General features: G+C 33.6%; 1 protein-coding gene across 5 annotated transcripts in view; it reads left to right on the top strand.

Moving 5' to 3' along the window:
* PTPRC (protein tyrosine phosphatase receptor type C) overlaps window positions 1–26518 on the top strand; it is a 122264-nt gene extending 95746 nt beyond the window's left edge. For all 5 annotated transcript variants that reach the window (XM_015120723.3, XM_015120730.3, XM_015120735.3 and 2 more), the window contains 16 exons: window positions 750–859; window positions 1414–1504; window positions 1595–1671; window positions 3622–3658; window positions 3756–3853; window positions 4523–4648; window positions 11314–11471; window positions 11667–11802; window positions 13475–13624; window positions 17595–17685; window positions 18900–19033; window positions 19969–20103; window positions 21751–21873; window positions 22096–22274; window positions 23790–23925; window positions 25429–26518. In XM_015120723.3, the coding sequence (XP_014976209.2) occupies window positions 750–859; window positions 1414–1504; window positions 1595–1671; window positions 3622–3658; window positions 3756–3853; window positions 4523–4648; window positions 11314–11471; window positions 11667–11802; window positions 13475–13624; window positions 17595–17685; window positions 18900–19033; window positions 19969–20103; window positions 21751–21873; window positions 22096–22274; window positions 23790–23925; window positions 25429–25704 (2057 nt within the window). In that variant the 3' untranslated portion in view covers window positions 25705–26518. The remainder of the gene's footprint in view (window positions 1–749; window positions 860–1413; window positions 1505–1594; window positions 1672–3621; window positions 3659–3755; window positions 3854–4522; window positions 4649–11313; window positions 11472–11666; window positions 11803–13474; window positions 13625–17594; window positions 17686–18899; window positions 19034–19968; window positions 20104–21750; window positions 21874–22095; window positions 22275–23789; window positions 23926–25428) is intronic.
* The last annotated feature ends 1422 nt before the right edge of the window (window positions 26519–27940 follow it).

Raw genomic sequence — 27940 nt, forward strand, 5'->3', positions numbered from 1 at the left:
TCTGTTAAATGGGTAAAATTAATATGATTACTGAAAGAAATACTATCAGTAGTACATGGAAGAGTGGGAGAAACATACTTTTTATATATGTGACAGATTAAATTATCTTACCTTTCTAAAGGGTTTGGTTTTCAAGTTCCATATGCAATTATAGCTTTTTATGGTTAGTATACTTTTACTATTTAGTAAGTTATTTCACAAACATAGTATATCATGTGTTTCATGTACTTGAAGCAAAACGAATTAACACAACTGTTTCACCGTTTAGTGTAAACAGATGATCAAATTAAGCTGTGTCATGGGTATAAGGGTATTAATCATATTGTCTTATTTCATTTGCATGTTTACAGCATTTTACAAGTTGAAAATGAAAACAATACAAAGAAAAATAATAATTGTATTATAAATAAATAAGTATGGCAATTGCTATAAAATACATATTATCAAACAAATGTGAATGTCCTTATAATGGTGATGTTTAGTCTGGCATCCCTTCTCTAAGCATAGAAAATGGGGAAGAACATTCTGGTAGAGGGAACAATATAAAGCCCAGAAGAGATCTGAAGTACAAGATTGAGCAGTCATTGATTTGTAGGTAAATGTTTGGATGTGAGTGAGATTTCTCAGATGAAATGTATACGAAGAGGAAAGAAGCTAAAGGATTGAGTACACGGTGTAAATTTAATGAAATGTGTATGCCCACCTGAAAGACACATATAACTAGTACTGAATCTTTAATATGTTTCCAGATGATGAAAAACAACTGATGAATGTGGAGCCAATCCATGCAGATATTTTGTTGGAAACTTATAAGAGGAAGATTGCTGATGAAGGAAGACTTTTTCTGGCTGAATTTCAGGTGTGTGTTGCTTTTGTTATATGATAAATTCAACATCAAGACAATTCCACTTTAAATGTATTTATATTGCAATTTGCCTTCATAATTTATCCCACTTGATATTGCAACATAAGCAAAATAGATATTATTAGCAGATATCTATGAACCAGAAGGAGACTCATAGAGGTTGACGAGATTATAGTGTGGAGCTAGTAAATATTTCAATGTAATGCTTTATTGTATTATGAAGTTGTGTCACAAAATGTATTTGGCTGATTTTGTAGTTGTACTCTAGGTACTCATCCAAGTATCTGTTTTTAAATGAATTTGATAGTGACACAACAACTAATCCTAAATTTGTCCCTACTCAAGAGATTTGTTCTGAAAGTTGTCAATCATTAATTTTTTTTTAAAAAAGTGATTTTATTTTTACATAATTCCTGATCTTAATTTCAATTACTCTAAGCAAATTTTTTTAGCAATATGAGGAAAATGTTTTACAGGATATCTCATTTGCTCAAAACGATCATTTTTCCTGAATCTTCTGTGATCCAAGAAATCATTGTTTCTTTCAGAGCATCCCGCGGGTGTTCAGCAAGTTTCCTATAAAGGAAGCTCGAAAGCCCTTTAACCAGAATAAAAACCGTTATGTTGACATTCTTCCTTGTGAGTACTTACCGAGTATTGAATTCCCATATATTTAGGCCACTTGATTATTCATTATTTTACTTGTTTATTTTTCTTTTCCTTAAACAGATGATTATAACCGTGTTGAACTCTCTGAGATAAATGGAGATGCAGGGTCAAACTACATAAATGCCAGCTATATTGATGTGAGTAAAAATTTGCATTTTTCCTTTTTTTTTTTTTTTTTGAGACGGAGTCTCGCTCTGTCGCCCAGGCTGGAGTGCACTGGCGTGATCTCGGCTCACTGCAAGCTCCACCTCCCAGGCTCACGCCATTCTCCTGCCTCAGCCTCCCGAGCAGCTGGGACTACAGGCGCCCGCCACCGCGCCCAGCTAATTTTTTGTATTTTTAGTAGGGACGGGGTTTCACCGTGGTCTCGATCTCCTGATCTCCTGACCTTGTGATCCGCCTGCCTCGGCCTCCCAAAGTGCTGGGATTACAGGCGTGAGCCACCGCGCCCGGCCAAAATTTGCATTTTTCTTATTCCTGTATATTTCATTCAGCTCCTTCTTTGTCTCGGCAAAATTTTAGAAATATTATTAAAAATATTTTGAAGTGAGCCCATATGTCACTGATAAAAACAGAAAATTATTAATATTTGCAAGGATATTTATTATGTGACTATTGGTATTGGGTATAACAGAATTTTCCTCTACAAACAAAATTATATTAAGAATTAATTTAATGTACTCTGGTACCTCTTGTGTGCTAGATATTAGACTAAATAATCTATACATGTATTTCTCAAAAGAAGCCCACATTTGCCTCAGCCATGTGCCATATAAGTGAGGACTGGAAGGCTCAGTTTAGTTAATTACCTTGTCCTTGTTCACACAACTGGTAAATACTTGAGTTGAAATTCAACCAGAGTCTGACTGACTCCAAAATGTTATCCGTTAATTTAATCATACTAAATTTCAGCAGACACTCCTCATCAACACAGATCATCTGTCCACTGGATTTATGCAGAAATGTAAATGTCTGTACGTGGTTAATTTATTTAAAATATCTTAAAATTTAATTTATTATACAAATGTTAAATAATTAATCCATTATATAGGTTAAATAATTTTAAACAGTATAAAAATATATACAGACTGAAAAAATCTTTTTTTCTCCCCAAATCTGCCATTTTCCCAGTGTCCTCACCTACCAGAAGCAACTATATTTTCTATTCAAATATATATGGTAATTATGGTATCAGGTTACTTATGTTTCTCCATTGGAACTTGGAGCTCCCAGAAAGCATATGTCTTCTGCTTTTAGATAGGTGATTAACATATTGTAGCTATTCAATAAATACTTATTAAGTAAATGAATGTATGCGCAATACTGTGTCATGAGATAGAAGTTTCAGGAAGTTACTTAAATTAATGTTGAATTCTTGTGACCCGTGTTTCAAATTTAATCCAATGGTAAAGGCCATCTCTTTCTGAAGAGCTCCTTTCATTGCTGAGGTGAATTTAGGAGTCTGAGATAATTCTGGAAGAAGCCAGTATAATATTTTATCTGCCTCTGTACTCCTTTATCTTGGTAACAGGAGCAGAGAAAGCAGACATTGTAGGTAATGAAATGAAAGTTATTATATCTCTTATCCGAAATGGCAGAGAAGTCTAGGGAATCATCATATTCCAGCAGAAATTAAGAGGTGAAAATGCGGGTAAAATCCAAGAATGATTTGTTGAAAGAAATTGAGTAAAAATCCCAAAAGTAACTGCATGGCTGGTGAGCAGGTTTAAACAGTGGCAGATGATCCTATAAGAGTTGGCAGGATATAAAATGTTGAAATGTCTAGAGCACTTTTGTAAATTATAACAACATCTCAGATGAAGATGAAGCCTAGTGTTAAAATTGCTTGAAGTTTACAGCAAAGATACATGAAAGTCATGAATATTCTTTGCAAATGCTAACATGTTGAGCAAATTAAATGCCTGACCACCAATTAATAAGATCCCCTTAATACTTTGAAACTGCCCAGAGAAATTCACAATCACAAAATGATAGATCTAAGGCAATTCCTCTAACTCACAATTTTTCATGTTAATGAGTAATTGAATGTTCAGCAAATGACATATCTTTGCATGTGTTTTCAATAGGGTTTCAAAGAACCCAGGAAATACATTGCTGCACAAGGTAATTTCTTTGATAATCCAATATTCTTTTTGAAAAATTATTTTATAGCACTTTTAAGAAAACATTTCTTATCAACTTTTATTTGTTTACCTCCTAGGTCCCAGGGATGAAACCGTTGATGATTTCTGGAGGATGATTTGGGAACAGAAAGCCACAGTTATTGTCATGGTCACTCGATGTGAAGAAGGAAACAGGGTAAGAACAAAGAAGATTCATAGTGTGGATCTTGGGGTTAGGAAAATAAAGTGTTGAATGGCATTTTGAAAAGCCACGTATATCTGCCTCATGACTAAACAGAGAGTTCTCTATTTTAATCAGTATTAACTTTTATTTAAATTTTTCATACCTGTAGAAAACTAAAACTTTTAACATACAAATATATGTCTGTTTCTGATTAATTAAACTTGATTCCTGTTTCTTTGCAGTGTTGTTATAAGTTCAGTAAATTTCACTGTTTTAGCTTCACAAGAACTTAATACTCGAAACAAAACTGACCTTGGGCAGATAGGTGGTGAGTCATGTAATGTGACTTTAGGAGTAAAAGCCTCTCTGTCCCCCTACCTAAAATTAACCACAAGCAATCACATCTTTTTTGCTGACAAATGATTGTCTCCTCTCTTAACATGCATGTAAGCCTGGAAAGATCATCTCGCTAAAAAGTATGAAGGAAATTCTACAGCACTCATAAGTGGGAAATAGAACATATATCAAGCATCACAGCTTAAGGTTTATATATGCTTGAACTACACAAATGTTTTGAGAATTTCAAATGAGTATAGGTTTTGTTTTCACTCTTTAAAGAAAGTTGGATAAAAATTGGCTTAAATTAAAAATTCAAATACTTAATAATGTTTTCAAATACAGAACAAGTGTGCAGAATACTGGCCGTCAATGGAAGAGGGCACTCGGGCTTTTGGAGATGTTGTTGTAAAGATCAACCAGCACAAAAGATGTCCAGATTACATCATTCAGAAATTGAACATTGTAAATGTGAGTTTGTTTTTTACATAATTTTTGTTTTGATACTGTTTTTATAAAAATATAATTATGGAATATTAAATTTGAGAAATTAAAATATATCAGGAAAAATTATTTTTGATAACCTTTAGGATGAAAAGCTGTGGTTGGAACAATGACAAAAGCCAATAGGGTCAAATTTAAGTCACTGGTCAAGACGTTTTTGTCCAAGTCAAATCGAAAGTATTATACTGTGACCCTCGAAGTATTATAAAAAGAGGGAAGGTCCATTAAATGTGTTGAATACATAATCGAATTGTTAAAAGAATAAGCAATTTGTCCTTATTGTCAGTGAGTTTCTACTTTTATGAAAAAGATTAATTTTTCCATAAGAGAAATGACAGAATTAGAGAACACTATAAGAAGTATAAAGTTCTAACTATGCAGCAGCGATGGAATGTTTAGTTCAGAAAATAAGGAGGTCATTGTGGCCTTAGATAATAGTTAAAATGGAAGTCATCATGCATATTATATAATTCCATTTATATGAAAAATCCACAATAGGCAAGCCAATAAAGACAGAAAGTAGATCAGTGGTTGCCTGGAGCTGAGGAGGTCAAACAGAAAAGGGGAGTGGCTGCAAATAAGAACAGCCTTTCATTTTGTGATGATGAAAATGTTCTGTAATTAGATATAAAGGTGATGGTTGTATCCTTTAGTGAATGTAATATGAATACCGAATTGTACATTTTAAACTGGTGAACTTTATGGTATGTAAAATGTATCTTTTATTTCCAACAAATGAATTTTATTTTTAATTTTTTGGGGTACATGGTAGGTATATTTATGGGGTAAATGAGATGTTTTGATGCAGGCATACAATGCATAACAATCACATCAGGGTAAATGGGGGGTCCATTATCTCAAGCATTTATCCTTTCTTTCTGTTGCAAACAATCCAATTATACTGTTTTGTTTATTTTGAAATGCATAATAAATTATTGTTGAATTGTCACCCTGTTGTGCTATCAAACACTGGATCTTCTTCTTTTTATCTAATTATATTTTTGTACACATTAACCATCACCATTTCCACCCCTGCCATACCCTTCCCATCCTTCGATAACCATCATTCTACTCTGTATATCCAAGAGTTCAATTATTTTAAATTTTAGCTCCCACAAATAAGTAACAATATATGAAGTCTGTATTTCTGTGTCTGGCTTATTTCACTTAACATAAGTCCTCCAGGTCCATCCATATTGTTGCAAATGACTATATCTTACCCCTTTTTATGGCTGAATAATACTTCATTGTATATATGTACTACATTTTCTTTATCCATTCATCTGTTGATTGATGCTTAGGTTGTTTCCAAAAGTTGACTATTATGAACAGTGCTCCAATAAACACGGGAGTGCAGATATCTCTTCAATCTACTGTTTCCTTTCTTTGGGGTATATACCAAACAGTGGGATTGCTGGATCATATGGTAGTGCTATTTTTAGTATTTTTTTTTTTTTTTTTGAGAAACCTCCAGATTGTCCTATATAGTTGTTGTACTGATTTACTTTCTTACCAACATTGTCTGAGGGTTTTCTTTTCTTCACATCCTTGCAAGCATTCATTTTTGGTTGTCTTTTATATATAAGTCATTATAACTGGAACGAGGCGATAATATAGTTTTGATTTGCATTTCTCTGATAATAAATAATATTGGCCACCTTTTTATATATCTGTTTGCCATTTGTATGTCTTCTTTTGAGAAATTTCTGTTCAGATCTTTTGCCTATTTAAAAATCAGATTATTAGATTTTTTATCATAAAGTTCTATAAGCTTCTTTTGTATTCTGGATATTAATCCTTTGTCAGATGGAGAGTTGGAAAATATTTTCCCTCATTCTGTGGCTTGTCTCTTCACTTTGTTGATTGTTTTCTTTGCTGTACAGAAGCTTTCTAACTTGATGTAATTCTACTTGTTCATTTTTGCTATGTTTGCCTCTGCTCGTGGGGCATTATTCAATAATTTTGCACAAACCAATGTCCTGGAGAGTTCTTCCAACATTTTCTTTTAGTAGTTTCATAGATTAAGGTCTTATATCTAAGTCTAATCCATTTTTTACTTAATGTTTATATACAGCAAGAGGTAGGGGTTTAGTTTCATTCTTCCACATATGAATATCCAGTTTTCACAGTACAATGTATTGTGGAAACTGTCCTTTCCCCAATGCATATTCTTGGTACCTTTGTCAAAAACGAGTTCACTGTAGACTTATAGAATTATTCATGTGTTCTCTATTGTGTTTCATTGCTCTATGTATGTTTCTATGCCAGTACCATGCTGTTCTGGTTACTATAGCCCTGAAGTATAATTTCAAGTCAGGTATTGTGATTCCTCTAGTTTTGTTCTTTTCACTTAGGATGGCTTTGGCTTTTCTGGGTCTTTTGTGGTTTCATATAAGTGTTAGGATTATTTTTTTCTACTTGTAAGGAATATTATTGGTATTTTGATAGAGATTGCATTGAATCTGTAGATAGTTTTGAGTAGTATGGACATTCTAACAATACTCAGTCTTGAACATGGAATAGCTTTCCATTTTTTATGTCCTCTTCAATTTCTTGCATCAATATTTCCCAGTTTTCATTGTAGAGATCTTTTACTTCTTTGGTTAAGTTTATTCCTAGGTATTTATGTTGTTTTTATCTACTGCAAATGAGATTACTTTCTTGATTTCTTTTTCAGATAGTTCAATGTTGGCATATAAAAATACTATTTTTTAATGTTGATTTTGTATCGTATGACCTTACTGAATTTGTGAATCAATTCTAATAGTTTTTTTGGTGAAGTATTTAGGTTTTTCCAAATATAAGATCATATAATGTGCAAACAAGGATAATTTGACTTCTTCCTTTCCAATTTGGATGCCATATGTTTCTTTCTCTTGTCTGATTGCTCTAGCTTGGACTTCCAGTACTATGTTGAACAACAGTGGTGAAAGTGGGCATCCTTGTCTTTATCCAGATCTTAGAAGAAAGGCTTTCAGTTTTTTCTCATTTAGTATGATGCTAGCTGTGGGTATGTCATATGTGACTTTTATTCTGTTGAGGTATGTTCCTTCATTACCCTGTTTTTTGAGGGTTTTTTTTACTATGAAGAGATGTTGAATTTTTATGAAATAATTTTTCAGCATCAATTGAAATGATCATATGTCTTTTGTCCTTCATTCTGTTGATATGATGTATCACAATAATTGATTTGTGTATGTTGAACCATCCTTGCATCCCTTGGATAAATGCCACTTGATCAGGACGAATGATATTTTTAATGTGCTGTTGAATTCAGTTTGCTAGTATTTTGTTGAGGCTTTTTGCAGGGATATTGACTGATAGTTTTCTTTTTCTTGATGTGTACTTGTCTGGTTTTGGTATCAGAGTAATACTGGCTTTGTAGAATGAGTTTGGAAGAATTCCCTTCTCTTCCATTTTTTGGAATAGTTTGAGTAGAATTGGTATTAGTTCTTCTTTAAATGTTTGGTAAAATACAGTAATGAAGCCATTAGGTCCTGGGCTTTTCTTTGCTGGGAAACTTTTCATTAGAACCTCCATCTCATTACTTGTTGTCCATTCAGGTTTTGGGTACCAACAATAATGGTGACATCAACTTTTCAAGACACGGAGAGCAAAATAATAAATGAATTGAAATAATAAAATGATAAAAAATGGAGGAATGAAGTTAAAATGTAGCATTTTCATTATATTACACTTTGCTTGTTAGTTTGTTTACACAATCTCTGTTGTCTTCAGCATAAAATAATGGATTATAAGATATTGTTTGCAAGCCTTATGATAACCCCAAATCCAAAAGCATTCAACAGATACATAAAAATAAAAAGCAAGAAATTAAAACAGACCACCAGAGAAAAATCACCTTCACTTAAAGGAAGACAGGAAGAAAAGAAAGAAGGAAGAGGAGGCCACAAAATAACCATACAAGAAATAACAAAATGGCAGGAGTAAGTCTTTATTTATCAACAATAACACTGAATATCAGTGTACTAAACTCTGTAAACAAAATACATAGAGTGGCTGAATAGATTAATAAAATAAGACCCAACAATCTGTTGCTTACAAGAAACATTCTTCACCTGTAAAGACACAAACAGACTTAAAATAAGAGATGGAAAATTATATTCCATGTAAATGGAAACCTAAAAAGAGAAGGAGTACCTATACTTATATTACACAGGTGTATTTCAACACAAAAACGAATAAAAGAGATATTGATTGTCTCTATGTAATGATAAAGGAGTTAATTCAGCAAGAGGATATAACAATTGTAAATATATATGCACATAATACTGGAGCACACAGATATATAAAGCAAATATTATTAGAGCTAAAGAGAGAGATAGACTCCAATACAATAGCAGTTGGAGACTTCAACACCCTACTTTCAGCATTAGTCAGATCACCCAGGAAGAAAATCAACAAAGAAACATTGGTCTTAATTTGCATTTTAGACCAAATGAACCTAACAGACATTTATAGAACACTTCAACCAATATCTGAAGGATACACATTCTTCAGATCCATGGATCATACTCAGGGACATACCTTGTGTTATGCTATGAAGCAAGTCTTATAAAATTTTAAAAAATGAATTATATAAACTTTTCTTTGACTACAATCAAACTAGAAATCAATAACAAGAATTTTGGAAACTATACAAACTTGTGGAGAGTGAACAATGTATTCCTCAATGACCACTGATTCAATGAGGAAATCACTAAGGAAATTTTAAAATTTCTCAAAACAAATGAAAATGGGAACACAACAATCCAAATCCTATGTGATACAGTGAAAGCAGTACTAAGAGAAAAGTTTGTAAGAGTAAGCACCTGCATTAAAAAAGAAAAATTTCAAATAAACAACATGATACATTTCAAAGAACTAGAAAAGCAAGCACAAACCAAACGGTAAATTGGAAGAAAAAAAAAATAAAGATCAAAGTAGAAATAAGTGAAATTGAAATAAAAAAATAATACAAAGCATCAATGAAATAAAGTGTTGTCTTTTAAAAAGAGATAAAATTGACAGGCCAGGTGCAGTGGCTCATGCCTGAAATCCCAGTACTTTAAGAGGCCAAGGTGGCTGTATCACTTGAGGTCAGGAGTTTGAGACCAGCCTGGCCAATATGGTGAAACCCCATCTCTACTAAAAATTAAAAAAAAAAAAAAAAAAGAAAAAAAATTAGCCAGGTGTGGTGGCATGCACCTGTAATCCCAGCTACTTGGGAGGCTGAGGCAGTAGAATCACTTGAACCTGGGAAGCCGAGGTTGCAGTGAGTGAAGATTGCATCATTGCACTCCAGCCTGGGCTTTGCAGCGAGACTCCATCTCAAAAAAAGAAAAAAAAAAAAAAAAGATAAAATTGATAAACCTTCAGCCAGACTAAGGGTAAAAGAGTGGAGACTCAAATAAATACAGTCACAGATGAAAAAAGAGACATTGCCACTGATACTGTAGAAATTTAAGTGATCATTAGATGCTACTATGAGCAGTTATATGCTAATAAATTGGAAAACTTAGAAGAAATAGATAAATTCCTGGATACATGCAACCTATCAAGATTGTAAAACATCTCTTAATAGAGCTGTTTAAAAAAAATACAAGTCTTTGTATAGGGGGTTAAGATTTTCTCTTAACTTCATTTATTGTAGGCCTTTTAGTAATCTAAATTTTATTTTTGTATAGTCTAGATACATTTTCTACAGAAGAAATAGACTTACTCTATATATCTCCATAGGTCTTCTTAGATTTCCATGGTATTACTAATTGTTATGTCTATAGAGTGCTGTGAAACAATCCTATCAATAGTTTCTGGCTAAATACTTGTTTGACTAAGCCACAAAGGCACCGGATCCATAGATATGAGGGTATATTTCTAGGTTGATGATTATCTGGCTACATTCTGTAGTCTGGGTTTACTGGTGTTAATTAACTCAGTTTGTATGTTTCTTTTGTTATCTAAATGTAGATGGTTCTTTATACCTGGTGAGAGAATTATGACTTATGCATCTTGTGGTGGTTACCTTGAAATTAGAACAAACCTGAGCAGTAACCTGGGGCTGACTTTCCTTAATCCTCTCTACATTCTGAGTTGACAGTGCTACCATGTGAAGGTCTAAGGAATATAATGTTCATCAAATAATCAGACTTTGCTCACATAAGAATGAGTCCTGCTTGCTGGCCTATCAAGTAGAAGTATTTTAAACAGCTGTGAGAATGACCTTTACCATATCATTTTAAACACACATCCAAAAAGCTTTCAGCCATGCACCCCCCTTTTATGGTGTATGTTTATTTTGTTTTTGTTTTTTTTTTTTTTGGCTTGACAGCATGCAAGTTCCTAGAAATTTTGGTTATACTTTCTTTACCTTACTTACCTTACTGGTAAGATATTGCTTACCGGGTAGTGCATGCAAGTCCTGCACAATATCTTAGCTACTAGTTATTGATTAAAAAGGAAAATGCAGTCATGGCTGAGAAGATGTATAAGACACCTGAGGAAATTATGAACTCTTTTGAGTGGTTTATGTTTGCACGAGGAGACTCTGTATTGGTACTCCCTTCCACTTATTTATGTTTCATAGTCTGCTTTAAAAAATCATTTCAAAGAATATATTATCTCTTGACTAGAAAAAAGAAAAAGCAACTGGAAGAGAGGTGACTCACATTCAGTTTACCAGCTGGCCAGACCACGGGGTGCCTGAGGATCCTCACTTGCTCCTCAAACTGAGAAGGAGAGTGAATGCCTTCAGCAATTTCTTCAGTGGTCCCATTGTGGTGCACTGCAGGTAGGAAAAACAACAACAACAACAACAACAACTCCAACAGAATCCACCTGCCTAGGGCTGTTAGAGACCTCTTTCCCTTTGGCAATTGCTATTTTGGGAAACAACCTATGGGAGAAACTTAGATTCTTATATCTGTTTCACACCTGCAGCTTTACCATGATCATGCCTTTACCTTTTATTTGCTTGGTTTGCCAGTGCTGGTGTCGGGCGCACAGGCACCTATATTGGAATTGATGCCATGCTAGAAGGCCTGGAAGCTGAGAACAAAGTAGATGTTTATGGTTACGTTGTCAAGCTAAGGCGACAGAGATGCCTGATGGTTCAAGTAGAGGTATGTTCTAACCTTTAGTGATTATTCTCACTTTGGTTCTTTGGACTTAAATCTTTTCCAAGTGATATTAATGATATTTTAAAAAATCGAAATTCTTCACAACTTCAAAGAGTAGATGATTTCCTGAAAACTAAGACATGTGATAATCACCAGAAATACTTAGAAGCATTTTTCATTAGTGCCTAAAAGTACTGTGGAAGAAAGATGACCACAAAACATATACTTTTTAAAATAATGAACTACCATTAACATATATCAGATTGGCAAGAAAACTAAAAACGCTGAAAACAGATTTGGCATCATCTCATAAAATTAAACTGAAGAGACGGAATAGTATAGTAGTCAACAGCCTGGTTTTAGAAACTACACTTTCAGGTTCCAAATCTTGCTTTTAATTATTAATACAAGGGTGAGTGGTATTATTTATTAAGTATTTTTAGTCTGACTGCGCCTCAGTTAAGTCATCTGTAAAATGGAGGCAATGATAATACCTCACAGACTTATAACCCCAAAAGTAATACAAGTAAAACACTTAAACAAGTCTCTGGCACATGCTATGCATTTGGTGATTGTAAGTGATGGTTATTACTAAAAATGTCTGTATTTGACCTCACAAAAATCACATATGTGCACATACCCAAGAGAAGCATCAACTAGAAACATTTGCAAGAATAGAAAAAAAAAAAAACCCCACAAAACTGAAATATATACCAATGAAAAAATGGAAATACCATAAATATGTATCAATAGGGGAATAGGAAAACGAAATTTGGACATGTGAACTCTCTGTACAACAAATGCTATGTTGTGGTAGAAAGCAATAATCTAGGTTTGTGTCTGTCTGTTTGGAGAGATGCTCAGATGAAAACAATGAGTGAGTAAAGTTGGCACACGAAACATTCAAGATATAATTCATGTGATTTTTTTAAAGCACAAAAATGTACAGTGCTTATGATTATAGATGCATAGATAGCCGAGTAGAAATATAAAAACAAATTGTTAACCAGATAAAAAGAAATGATTTACAGTGGAAAATAAAGTACAGTGGAAAGATACTGCCAAACTCAGGGAACTAAAGGTGGTAGTTAAAGAGGATTATCAAAAGTATACTATTTCCTTGAAAATACTGGATTCAAACAAAATAAGCAGTTAAGAGTGGTTAAATCTGGGTTTGGCATATTGGATTAAAAAAATAATTTTCTTATTAAAAAATAGTTTTCTTATTTTGAAAGTTCTAAAAACTATTTAAAAAGGTTTTCTAAGGAATAACAACTTGCTTTTTTACCTCTTGAATATACTGTGAAATTTATTATGGTTTTACATTCAGTAATTTGGCTTATTGTCCCAATAATTACTAAATGAAGTAACATACAATGTTTTTTAGTTTTTAGGAATAAAAGTTGTGCAATACAGAGTACATGGATAATCTATTTGTAAAGTAATTTTTCTGAAAAAATAATCTGAAAATAGAATTTGCTCATATTCCAGAAAACTCTGAGAGTGAACTTCCAGAATATTATAGGTATCACATAAATATTATAGATATCAGTTTGCTTTGCCATGTATTGTTCCAATATGAGCAAAATTATGGGGAATGTGTATTTTAATTAAATATGACTTGCAGGACTCTAAATTATTAGTTAATTATCTGTATTTTTTCCTGAAATTGTAGGCCCAGTACATCTTGATCCATCAGGCTTTGGTTGAATACAATCAGTTTGGAGAAACAGAAGTGAATTTGTCTGAATTACATCCATATCTACATAACATGAAGAAAAGGGATCCACCCAGTGAGCCATCTCCACTAGAGGCTGAATTCCAGGTAATGATGGTGACAACACTGATAATAATTACAGGCAACTTTTACTGAGTGTCATCCACTTTCTAGGTGTTTGCTATGCACTTGACATAGCACTTGTGTTTGGTCCTCACCAGAACCAGTGGAGCACAGATGAGAAAACTAGGACACAGCGAGTTAAGAGAAATGCCTGAATCCACACAACAATTATATAGATTTCTTTAGACCCAGAAATCTGACTTTATTACTAACACTTTCGGTCATTCCTCATTAAGCTGGTATAAAATAAAGTGTCAAGATAACAGTATGTAGCCACAAAACTCATCTGCCAAAGGCAATATAGCATATCACCTTTAAAAACCGTATCTGGTTTTCGTTTGTAAAGGAAATCATTAGAAGAGTTTATGACTGCTTAGGAAGTTGAACTGGCTGGATCTGCCAGACAGACAGTAAAGGATAAGTACATGTGTCCTAACCTATTTATTAGGCAATTATTCTGACAGCTAACCTAGCATGTAGTTCACTATAATTTCAGAAATTTGGCATATCTGTCCTCAAATTGCTCCGTTGTCAAAAAAGTGTTTTGTGTTTTTTTTGTTCCACCTATGATTTCCAGTTTAGTGAGTCATTCTGTAATGTACCGAACTGGTAAATTCAGAGTTTCTAAAGACCAGGAGTATGCTTTTAGTCAGATGCAGAACCATTTAATGTTTAGGATCAAAGTGGAGTTAAGATGGGGGTGGAGGTGGAGCATGCAGTAATCACCAAGTGACTCAATACCCCAGAAGACCTGTACTTACAATGGAAGAACTAGCAGGCACAGGGTAGTCTCAAGCAGAGTAGTGTTTTATTGTTGTTTTCTTGCTTTTCTAGCTGATAAATTAACCATATTCAATATACCTTATACCTGCCCTACTAATCCATGTAAACACATATGCTGTTTAGAGACAGTTATACATTTAAGTTAAACATTCTTATGAATGTTTATTTACTATAGAAAAGACAGACTATTTTTCACTAAACAAATGTGCTTGAGTTTCTGCTGTGTGTGCCAAGTACAATTCTAGGCACAGGAGTCAAAATGATCTGCAAGTGGTCACAGGAAGACGGATGAGAGGATGTGATCCAGATCACAGATAGAAGCAGTGAAATTATTCCATTTAAGCAGACAGTAAGACAGAAGATGAGGGTAGAGATGCAAGTCGGTTGGTCAATTTAGTATTGGGAAATTGAGGCAGCTCTTGCCTGATGATCTATCACTTTTTCAAGAAAATATGAGGCTAGATCATCAGTTGAGAGTTGAGAGATACAGGAGCGAGTAGGGCAAAGAAGAGCTTAATGCTTGAGGAAGGGTATGAACTAGTTATCTCAAAGTAGAAAAGCAATCTCCCTAGGCAGATTGCCAGAAGTTATCATTTGATCATCTAAATTTATCATTATAAGTTTAAAGAGGAATTAGTCAGTTGGTTGTATTGTTTTCTAAAGCAGCATTCAGCTCTTTGAGGGTCAAGGCTGTGTGTGCAGATGGTTGAGTTAAACCTATCTAGATTTTGAAAAGTGTCTATTTGAAAGTAGTGAGGCAAACAAGTTGAGGGTGTTTACAAATGAATGATGACTGAGGTGGAAAATAAAAAGCAAATTGGCCGCACGAGGGAGGTGAGAGAAAGCAGTAAGGATAATAGGTTGGACATTTTGATAGAATTACAGATTGCTAGGTTGAACATACTAGAATAAATGACCAGGAATAATAGGGGTAATTTTCAACAACAGGGATAATTGAAGTTGTGATTTTAGAGGTGATGTGGTATTTGGAATGAAACCTACAAAGGTGGAATGATGAAAGTGGATGACTGGGAAGTGGAGGGAAAGTCATGGGAGGTGAAGAAGCTAAGAAATGAAGGGACTAGAGTGTTGGATAGATCATTCTTGTCAATGTTGAATTAACCAAAAATGATGACAGACCTTGGAAAGAAGAGCACATACTTAGCCAAGCCTAAAACTAAATGAGGTGGAGTGATTTAGAAATCAATACCTGACACTTCCCAGTGAAGGGCAGTGGATAGAAGCTAGCATAATATGATGGCAGGAATATCAGAGTGGTTGGTTTATTTGAAAGAGAATAAGTAGAAATGGTTTGCAAGTAGAATCAGAGAGTAAGGAGAACACGTATCTTTTCTTAAAGCTGTGAGGTAAAAGGAGTATGAGGGGGAAAGTCAACTTTTTCCTAAAAGGGCTGCCGAGTTATTGGTGGTGTTCTTAGCTGACATCCATGTTTCAATTTTCCATCACTTTCAGTGATGGAAAGTTCAATTGGTGGAAAGAAAATAAAAGGTGAAGTGACTGTTGGAAGAAGATGATTAGGATAAATGGGAGTTCACAGATGACAGACTATGAGCATCAGAGGGCAGGGGAGGAAGGCACTGTTGGGTAAGGTGTAAGAGACTGGGTTGTATCTGAGGATACAAATAACCATTCAGGAATAAAAGTCTGGGGAATGTGGATGCACTGGGAAGCTTAGACTTGTGATGGCATGTGAAGCAGGCAGAGATTTAAGAGTGACAGATCCTTTGTGTCTTAGATGAAGGTGAACCATTAATTCCACCTATAATCCTGAGTATTGCTACAGGGCACAGGCTGCCTCGGTGACTACACTCACAAGAGCACAAGGTGTTATAATAATTTCCAAAACATGTGGTCCTTCATGCAGCTCATGGTGGTGTTTAAGTGGCCTAAAATTCAATGATGATGTTTGCTTTCACTCAATTACATAGCTATGAATGAGGTTTGAAACAGAGTGCCATGATTAATTTGAACGAGGGTACCATGCTGAAAAAATATATATCTATATACACACACATATATACATGCATGTGTGTGTATATAAAATCTTACTGAATTGTACATGAGGAGCTTTCTCAGTTTAAGTTATTTGTAACATTAAATATTATCATTAAATATTGTTCACTTGACAACTACTTATTTAAGGACTAGTGGAGAGGAAAGACTGGAGGCAGGGAGGTCTTCCAGAATAAATTGGCATTTAAACTGATACCTATAGGGTAAGAAAAGTTATTAGAGCAACCAAAAGGGGAAAAGGTAGTTCAAGTAAGAAAAAAACAAAAACAAACAAACAACAACAACAACAACAAACAAGTTTATCTGCCAAGAGTTAAAGAAAAGCTTGGCCTTTCCAAGAATTGAGGAAGCTGGTTTGGTAGAAGTATGGAGGGACCTAGAAGGGTTTAAGGCTGGAGAAATAGTCAGGGGCATGTCACTAAAGACTTCTTACACTATTTTGAGGAGGTTTTTTGTTTTCTTATAGTGGTGGAAAGTTAATCTTCAGAAAAGCATCTTCTGTTTTGTGTTTTAGAAGCATGAGAGCAAGCGAGATTGGAGACAAAGAGGCCAGTTAAGAAATTGTTGATGTTTTACAAGTGACAAATGAGGGTAGACTAGATTAAGTAGGAGGAAGGAAAACTAAAAGGATTTGTGAGCCTCATCTGTAGAAATGATAGATCTCTTCTGACTAATTAGTAACTGTGGGTGAGAGGAAATCAATCTAGAAGGTGTAAACAAATTAAGAATCAACTTTCAAAACATGTGCCAAGTCTCCTATGAATGTGGTGTCTCCAAAGTTTATTTCTGATAACTTAAAATAACTTACCATTGCTTTTGCAATATAGATCAACATCAGTCTAGTGCTTTCAACTTATGTAAGAACAAACTATTATTTTTCTATCAAGCAGCTCTGAAGAAGGAGACATAGTCTGTTACATATTATATATCTTTAGCTCATACTCACCCTGTCAAAAGGACTAAATGCCTGAGCAATTTAAAGAAAAAAATAATCAGAGGCAAACTGAAAAATTATGGCCTATAGGGAGCATATGCAAATTTCACAAAAAATAATGAAATGCTTTTCTTTAGGGAGCATCTTATTATGCAATAAGCCAATATTTACATTTTAAATGAGTTTTTCATTTTTTTTCTTCAGAGACTTCCTTCATATAGGAGCTGGAGGACACAGCACATTGGAAATCAGGAAGAAAATAAAAATAAAAACAGGAATTCTAATGTCATCCCATGTATGTAGTTTATTTTATTTTTTTCATATCAGATAAAGTTAAGCTCTTTTGGATTTGTTTAATGTGGGACACACACTCATACAAATGATCTTGAAGCAAGATTTCAACATTTGATTGTTAATAGGGAAGAAGTTAATAGGTATTGAAATACTAGTTATTGCAAAGACTTATAATCCTGAACATTTACAATGGGCTTTGGAGGGTAGACTGTATTCAGTGTTTTCTTTTTACCAATTATTTCAGAAATGAATTGTCGTAAAAGTGAAATATTTAAAGCTGGGAGAAAACAGAGCAAGTCTCTTTTACCCATTTTCTTTCATTTTTAGTTTATTTCAGTTATTTACTCCAGAGTAATTGACAAATAGTAAAAATTACATCCATTTGTTCTCTTTATGTTTCCTTTTTATCCCTTATATCTGGGAGGTTGAAAGTAGGGGGATATACTCTATAAACTCTAAATCATCAAATTTAACAGATCACAATATGCACAGTTTCAAGACTTGAATTCTACTCTTTAAGCATATTAACATCACATATGGTAATTTTATTCAGCTGCATAAACTAAAATTAGCATGGATAAAATATAACACAAGTTGATAAATTAGACGACCAAATAAATCAGATCAGTGCATGGCTGACCTAGTTGATTTCCACAGGAGTCCTTACGAATGTAGTTTAAAATATGGAATTGATGGTGATATGGTTAATCAAATCATTTGACCAAGTTATTGTAAATTATAGCAATTAAGAAACAGTGAGAAATTATGGATCAAATAATTTTCTGGGCTAAAAAGTAATTAATCAAAGCTACCTATATAAGATTGTTAATTTAATGTTACTGGAATGTAATTGAGGGAAAAAATCTAAGCTATGTATTTTGTAAACTTATATCAAGCAGAATTATAATATTGTATGGGAAACTAAAGTGTATGTATCAAAAATTAAATAATCATATATAATGTTATGATATGTATTTGTTGTTTGACATGTAATTATGTTCCATGTTTTTTCCTGGAATCCTTTTCCTTAGACTTTTGTTGTATAATTTGTTTATCAACAAGTACTGAATTTTATATAGGATCTTATTTCATGCAGATCAATAAGTTTTCATAATGCAATGTGTCCCTTTTTAAATACTTTCAAATTTCCACATGACAATGAAGAAGAAATTTAATTTTTTAAAGGAAGGCTTACTACTGATTTATTTTACATAGATGACTATAACAGAGTGCCACTTAAACATGAGCTGGAAATGAGTAAAGAGAGTGACCATGATTCAGATGAATCCTCTGATGATGACAGTGATTCAGAGGAACCAAGCAAATACATCAATGCATCTTTTATAATGGTAGGTACTTAAATTGCAAAACCCAAGATCCAGCCATTTTAAAGTCATATCTATGTTATTAGGGCCATTCATTAAGTGATTTTATAAAAGAATAATGAGCTTGGTCATAACTACATATAGATTGACATGAGAGTTTCAATTTCAATGCTACATTTTAACTTAATGAAAGATTTAAAAATACTATAACCTAATAACCTGATACAAAATAAGTTAATGCTATTGGTTATATTTTATGACAAATATGGCTATAATCACATCAATTTTAAAAATAGTAAAATTTGAGCAAATACAAGTATTTGAAAATGTTTATACATGCTCAGATACCCAAATTGTAGGCAAAGCCAAATTTGCATATTTGTATGGTTAGAAACTTTTCATTCAGATTAACTGAATTATTAGGTGAGTCTGTGTCACATCCCCCACCTTTTTAATTAACTGAGAATTCAAACAATGAAACTTTAGTCATTTATTAAATATTTATTATTTATACATTAAGTTGGATTTACTTATTTTCCAGTTTCCTAAAGCACACATTCATGGAATATTAGTTTAATTAAGAAATACAATAAAAATATAAAGACACTAATTAAAATTAGTATAGACATGATGAAGGTAATTTCAAATGCTTAAGTATTTTATTGTTATAATCACACTAACCTTTATAGAGAAACAAAAAGGTGTGTCTTTTGTGGAAAGGAAAACTTGTTTCCCAAGATATGTTGTAATCTTGATTTTACATTATTAGCTAAGAATTATTATCTGCATAATTATTTTACACATAGCTATTACATTGTTTCTTGGACATAGGAATCTTACTATTTGTATGTGACAGCACTGATATCAAACTAAGTAACTCTATTTCAAAATGGTTATTTTAAGAATCTACTGAGCTCTCTTCTGTAGTAACAAAGTCCCACCCTTTTTTGTCTAAAAAGAGCTACTGGAAACCTGAAGTGATGATTGCTGCTCAGGGACCACTGAAGGAGACCATTGGTGACTTTTGGCAGATGATCTTCCAAAGAAAAGTCAAAGTTATTGTTATGCTGACAGAACTGAAACACGGAGACCAGGTTTGTACTTTTGAGGATTTTTTTTTTAAACCTCTCTGTCATAAAACTTCATTCTCCAGTCTTGGATTGCTTGCTTGATCACCATACCCACATCTTTTTTAGCCCTCCATCACACAATTCTGTCTGCTCAATCTTACCCCTTTCACCCTGGTGTTGGCCTCCATCAGCTATGTCTGGATTCTGACAGTCTCTCGTGTTTGCCCCCTCCAGTCTTGCATGCTACTCACAGATTAGCCAGGACGCAGCAATGCCAGTGTCACAGCAAATAACAGCTACATTTTCACTCTGTTTTCCTCATTTTCTCAAGATAAAAACCAAGCTCTTTTTGGGATATCCAGCGCCCTCGACAATCACCCTGTCATGTGTCTTTCATCTTCCTCCCATTTTTATGTTTTCCATCCTCTCCACTCTGGACAAGCAGGTTTTGTGCCCAAGCCTGAACACACCATTTGCATTGTCATCACTGAGTCTAAACTTATTGATGTTCCATGTAACTAAATGTGTGCTCTCTTCCAATTTTGACCCTATGCTTTTAACAAAACCAAAGTCCTGAAAAATATATCTGTATCCTCCTTTCTTTATTCCCATGTAATATTTATTGCCATAAAAGTCTATAGTTGAAGGTGAATCTAAGATATAATTTGATCTTTTACTTAATGCTTGTGACAGATATTTTATCCTTTCCTTAATATCTTCAGTTATTATTAAAATTTCTCTGGTGGTAGATCTCACTCAGCTTTAGCACCGACCACATTATCTGACATATGTTCAAGCTTATTCAGTGAATAACCTTATAAGTATGCAAAAGATTTAAGATTTATTATGTCCCTCTCTCTCCCCCAAATCTCACTCTTTCTCACCCTCACCTGGTCCCCTTCCCCTGTACATGGAAAGTTGCTTTTTATGTTTTCTGTTTTAAAGGAACATATGTCCAGATTTCTAGCGTGGAATTCCCACAATCTTTTCCTTCATATAAATTGTGAAAGCTGGGAAACAGGATGGAAGTACAGGCAGGACTGCCTGTATTTGTCAGAAATTGATGGGTCGTAGTTGGTAGACAACAGTTGGTAGCGAGAAGAAACACTTTTGTGATTCATCTACTCTTCAATCTGGCCCTTTCCTTAGATATGCAGACAAAATATATAAAGCTGCTCATGGTGTTGGTCAACAAGATGACAGAGACAAAGCTCCAAAAGATGCAGCCTTCTTCCTCAAGAACCACTGAAGGGACAGTGGGACCTGAGTTATTGAAAGGGTCGTGAATAACATTGACTCATGCCAGCCATAAATATTGAAGAGGTGATGATAAGCATGTGGAAAAGAGGAGCAAACCTCAAAGACCTACACTAAGGAAGACAGCTGTTCCGGGGGACAGCTGTTCCGGGGGTGTCGCAGCCACCTCGATTGTGCTCAGCTTCCCTTTTCTTACACAAGGAAATACCACATATTTATTAAATGAGTCCCCAATGCTTAAACTAGATTCTGGATTTTTATAAGCAGGTTTCAAATTTAGCAAACAATAATTTTTCATTTAATAGAAAAGAGGCACAGACAGAGAAAGAGAGAGAAAGGGAGAAAGAAGGAGACTGATCCTTTGCATACTTTAAATAGCAAACAGAAACTGTTGAATTGTCTTCTTTTATCCAGGAAATCTGTGCTCAGTACTGGGGAGAAGGAAAGCAAACATATGGAGATATCGAAGTTGACATGAAAGACACAAACAAATCTTCAACTTACACCCTTCGTGTCTTTGAACTGAGACATTCCAAGGTATGGAAACAATTTTGGGAGTATGTTTCTTTCGTATAATGGATCTGGTAGCAAAATGAATGTAAATTACTCTATGCAGGCAAGGCCAACATATACATAATGTTTCAGAATAACATTTTAAAATTATTTAAATAAAAGTAATTGTGAAGAAAATATGACTATCAAATTAGAAAATAAGCTGACCTTCACTCCAGTTAATGCTCTCTTCAATTCTGATTTTAGAGGAAAGACTCTCGAACTGTGTACCAGTACCAATATACAAACTGGAGTGTGGAGCAGCTTCCTGCAGAACCCAAGGAATTAGTCTCTCTGATTCAGGTCCTCAAAGAAAAACTTCCCCAGAAGAATTCCTCCGAAGGGAACAAGCATCACAAGAGTACACCTCTCCTCATTCACTGCAGGTGGGTGGGATTTGGTAGAATGTGCTCCAAAAATCATAATGCTTGACTTCCCGGTTCACATGTTGTCTTACCTATTTATCCTCATATATGAAACACATAACCACAGTAAAAACTTCTTATGGAGTCAGTCACTCTCTTGGTTGTTTCCACAGCATAACTATTATAGAAATATAATAGAAGTGGTTATATTATAGTGCAGTAATTTTAAGTTGTGTTTTTTAATACTTGGAGTCATGTCATCTTTGATTCCTTAGTAGCTAACATTGAGCCAGGAATGTCATCTGTGTGAATGAATTAATGAATGGAAAGGTGTGTGAACAGATAGGTAGATGGGTATCACATTACACATATACTCATATACATTGATCTACTCTATTAGGTGTCACAAAAACACCTAATATGTTTAATGAACATGAAGTTTATTAAACATATTTTAAGTTAAATATTAACTGAAATCCCAAAGGTTAGCAATTTTGATTTGAAACTCATTATTTAATTTTCTAAACTGAACCAAAGGGCAAAGATTGTGATAATATCAATAATACTACTGGATTTTATTAGTTCCTTCATCTGTGATAGATGATAGATGCTTACATATTCATCTTAAATAAGCAATATAATTGAAAGAAGGATATATAATATAAAAGTTTACACAAAAAAGAATATTGAAGTAAATGAGAAATGAAAAACATTAAAGTAAAATGAGGAATGTTAATCTAGTGAAAAGCTTTTAGAATTTCTGAAAAAGTCTAATTGTTATTATTGGAATCGCATACACTAGAATCAAGCCTTTAGAAATATACAAATATTCAGCATTTATGTGGAAAGAAAGCTGAGAAAGGGAAGTTTACACTGTAAAACTATATATGTTTCTTAGAATATGATTTATGTACAATAACTAAAGCACCCTGCTGGTAACATATTGTTTAAACCGAATCTTCATGATAATGCTTTATACTGCTCATTGTTTGGTAAACTATTTAATTGCTCTCTTTTTAATGAATAATTCTACTGGATAGTACTTTTCTACTGATGCAGAAGTGAAAACATTTGTGAACGTGGTAGAGAGGCAGAAGAGTGAAGAAGCATGTGTTCTAGTAATTTACAGAATATTAGGTCTAATAGTTCTGGTTACATCAGCTTCAAGCTATACCTTTCTCTTCTCGAAATCTTAGTTTCCTTGTCTATCATACTGACATTCTGATATTGGTTTCAACAACTTCAGATGTAAATAAAAATGCACTAAAATCTATAAAATACTAAATAAAAGAAAATATATTTTTAAAGCCTAAGACAAATAAGTTTTCAATTCCAGGATTATCATACTCTTAAATTGAAAAAGTTTGCCTAAAAATGCATTTAGCATACATAATTTGGTTCTTGAAAGAGGTTGGAATAAGATAATTATGATAAACATAAAGTAAAAAATATATTTTCTCTCTTCCTGTTTTTATTCTAATATCATCCTTTTTGGTAACAAGTAGGATTATTTTCTACCTTTTCTTTCTTTTATAGGGATGGATCTCAGCAAACGGGAATATTTTGTGCTTTGTTAAATCTCTTAGAAAGTGCGGAAACAGAAGAGGTAGTGGATATTTTTCAAGTGGTAAAAGCTCTACGCAAAGCTAGGCCTGGCATGGTTTCCACATTTGTAAGTATACTTCACTGTTGCTTTTAACGTGCTTGGAACTTTTTTTTTTTCTTTTTGATGGTTTCCTTTTTTTTTCTCCTCTCCTTTCCTCTCTTTTGTTCTTTTCTCCCTTTCCTTTTCTCTCCTTTCCTATATTTTCTTTCCTATTCTTTTATCTTTTCTACTTTTACATGATAATTCACATTAAATTGTTATCAATCTAAATAAGAGCCTAAAGTTCCTAGCCCTTTGTTGTGAGAGTTCATGAAGAGTCTTTCCCTAAATGCTCCTGAATTTCTTAATTTTCTTGCCTTCACTCCTGTATCTATTTGTGTTGTGTAATAAACCACCCCCAAATTTGGGGGCCTAAACAAGTAACATTTATTATGGTTCAGTAGTCTAATGATATGCTGGAATGTTCTGCTGATGCCCTCAAGCTCAGCCAATAGAGACCAGGCTGACTCATGTGTCTGCCTTCAGCTGATGTGTGCCCTACAGTTTGGCTGGTCTAAAGTGACCTACACTGCCAGCAGGCTGGCATGTGGCTGCCATTTAGCTATGGCAACAACAACGAGTAGGCCACATGTCCCTCCTCATCCAGAAGACTAGCCCAGGCTTATTCACATTAAAGCAGCAAGTTCCACAGAGGAAAGAAGATTTGTGTGAGACCACTTGAGGCCCAGGTTTGAAAGTGACACAGATGTCTTCTTCTGTATATTATTAGTCGGATAAGTCATAAAGCCTGCCCAGATTCAAGGGGTAGGAAACAGACCCCACTTCTTGAGAGGGCCTGCAAATTCATATTGCAAAGAAATGTGGATACAGGGAGGAAAATAAGTTTTATTTTCTTGTAATCGATCTATCGTGTATACCCTCTAGGTGGTAGTACCTGTAGATGGTCATCTGGGAATTAATCCTTATTCACAGTGTAAACTTAATTACTCACTAAACTATATAAAGCTTTTAATCATGTATGATATTGAGATTTCAAATCTTGATACTTAAAAATGTATCAAATGCTTGCTATATGTTCTTGCTATAAAGAGTCTAATTGGTGAGTTTGAGGGAAAGTCAGGTATTTACTAATCAATGTAGTATGTAAAATGACAGAGAAATTATAAGAAGAACACAAATGAGGGCATTTAATTTAAACTTTAGGAATCAAGGAGCGCTTCTTGAAGCAGGTGATTCCTGCTCTGATTCTTAAATGATTTGTAGGCATTAGACAGGAGGATAGGTACAAAATATGGCATCATGAGCAAAGGCATGGAAATGGCCCATGAGAGGAGTGAACACCAGTTTGGGGTTGCTCCAAGGTAAAGTTCAAAAAGTACCCTGCAGTCAACCCTTTAGGACCATAAAGAAACTAAATTATTTAAATGTCTTTATGAGAACATATCAAAGTACTTTTCTGTCATCCAATACTTCCACAAATAAATCATTAGTTCTTGCTAATCTTCATCTGGCATAAAAATAATGACATCAACTTTCTTCGTGTAATTTCCTGCTTAATTCCTTTACTAGGAGCAATACCAATTCCTATATGACATCATTGCCAGCACCTACCCTGCTCAGAATGGACAAGTAAAGAAAAACAACCATCAAGAAGATAAAATTGAATTTGATAATGAAGTGGACAAAGTAAAGCAGGATGCTAATTGTGTTAATCCACTTGGTGCCACAGAAAAGCTCCCTGAAGCAAAGGAACAGGCTACAGGTTCTGAACCCACAAGTGGCACTGAGGGGCCAGAACATTCTGTCAATGGTCCTGCAAGTCCAGCTTTAAATCAAGGTTCATAGGAAAAGACATAAATGGGGAAACTCCAAACCTCCTGTTAGCTGTTATTTCTATTTTTCTAGAAGTAGGAAGTGAAAATAGTATACAGTGGATTAATTAAATGTATTGAACCAATATTTGTGGAAGGGTTCTATTTTACTACTGTGGAAAAATATTTAAGATAGTTTTGCCAGAACAGTTTGTACAGACGTATGCTTATTTTAAAATTTTATTTCTTATTCAGTAAGAAACAACTTCTTTGTAACCTTTACATGTGTATGTATATGTGTGTATGCGTGTGTTTGTGTGAGAGAGAAAGAGAATTCTTTCAAGTGAATCTAAAAGCTTTTGCTTTGCCTTTTTGTTTTTATCAAGAAAAAATACATTTTATATTAGAAGTGTTTACTTAGCTTGAAGGATCTGTTTTTAAAATCATAAACTGTGTGCAGACTATAAAATCATGTACATTTCTAAAATGACCTCAAGATGTCCTCCTTGTTCTACTCATATATATCTTATATATCTTATATAGTTCCAGATTTTACTTCTAGAGATAGTACATAAAAGTGGTATGTGTGTGTATAGCTACTACAAAACAGTTAACTAAATTAACATTTGGAAATCTTATATTCCATATATTATCATTTAATCCAATATCTTTTTAAGCTTATTTAATTAAAAAATTTCCAGTGAGCTTATCTGGCTGTCTTTACATGGGGTTTACAATTTTTTATCATCTATTATTCCCTGTACAATATTTAAAATTTATTGCTTGATACTTTTGACCACGAATTATGTTTTGTACAATTGAACTTAAATAAACGTCATTAAAATAAACCAATGCAATATGTATTAATATTCATTGTATAAAAATAAAAAAATACAAATATATTTGTTAAATGTTTACATATGAAATTTAACATAGCTATTTTTATGGAATTTTTCATTGATATGAAAAATATAATATTGCATATGCATAGGTCTCATGTTAAATACCATTCATAACTTTCATTAAAGCATTTACTTTGAACTTCTCCAATGCTTAGATTCTTTTTACCGGGAATGGATATCACTAATCATAATAAAATTCAACGATTTTTTTTTCTTGTTTATAATACATTGTGTTATATGTTCAAATCTGAAATGTGTATGCACCTGTTGAAATATGTTTAATGCAGTTATTAACATTTGCAGAACAATTTTACAGGCCCCAGTTATCCAATAGTCTAATAATTGTTTAAGATCTAGAAAAAAATCAAGAATAGTGGTATGTTTCATGAAGTAATAAAAACTCATTTTCATGAATTCTGTAATAGCTTATTACAAAGGTCAAATACAGCCTTTAGATTGGTTTGGTTTTCTACATCTTTACTCTTTTGTCTGATTTTATATGTCTTAACTATACAGCATCAATTGCTGTCCATTCAACTCACATTTATTTTGTGTCCCTACTTCTAATTATTTCATTATTGTAACACATAAAATTAACAATTAACCCTTATAGTATTATATAGATCCTCGTGCTTATTTAACAGATGGAAAGAAGTAAATTTTACAATGAAGCCATAGTTTCTAATTTATATTAAGATTACTTATTACATCTTTACCTACTAGCGAGAAAAGGGGATTAGAGTCACCAATTATAGGCACAAAAAATAAAGTTTGCTTTCACTTATCTCTTCAGTCACTCAAACCATTATGCCTTCTTTTCTTCTATTGAAACTTGATCAGTTGCCATTTTCTAGATAATGTAGTTAAAATTTGCAGTTCAATAGAACATTATGATGTATGCCTACTTTTTCTGTGAATTGCTTCAAAATACAAATAGCAGAAAGTCTAAATAATCTACAAGCAAAGTTTTTCTTCAGAAGTTTCAATTGCAAGTAACATCTTCCAAATATGGTAGTTGTGTGTTTTAAATGTATTTTCCACCTGACACTATCTTTTCAAAGATAAAAACTACTTAGAAAATAGAGCAATAATAATTTCTGTTAGTTTAAGAATCAAGCTTGAAACATTTTTTTTTCCACATATGGGAATTTGTTGTAAAGAAAGAGATAAAGTGGCTAAGAAAGCCCATTACTTTGTGAGAACATATACTAAACAGAAGGGATACCCATGGCACCAACATGGAATTATATGTCTATGATTTTTACCTTTAGAAAGAAATAATATGTGATTTATAGGTCTATGTCTATGGCTATGGGTTGCATTCATGGGGATCTGTTACAAGGTATAAAAGATTTATTTGCTAAACTT

Source organism: Macaca mulatta, chromosome 1 (assembly GCF_049350105.2).
Source record: "Macaca mulatta isolate MMU2019108-1 chromosome 1, T2T-MMU8v2.0, whole genome shotgun sequence".
NCBI classification, from domain to species: domain Eukaryota; kingdom Metazoa; phylum Chordata; class Mammalia; order Primates; family Cercopithecidae; genus Macaca; species Macaca mulatta.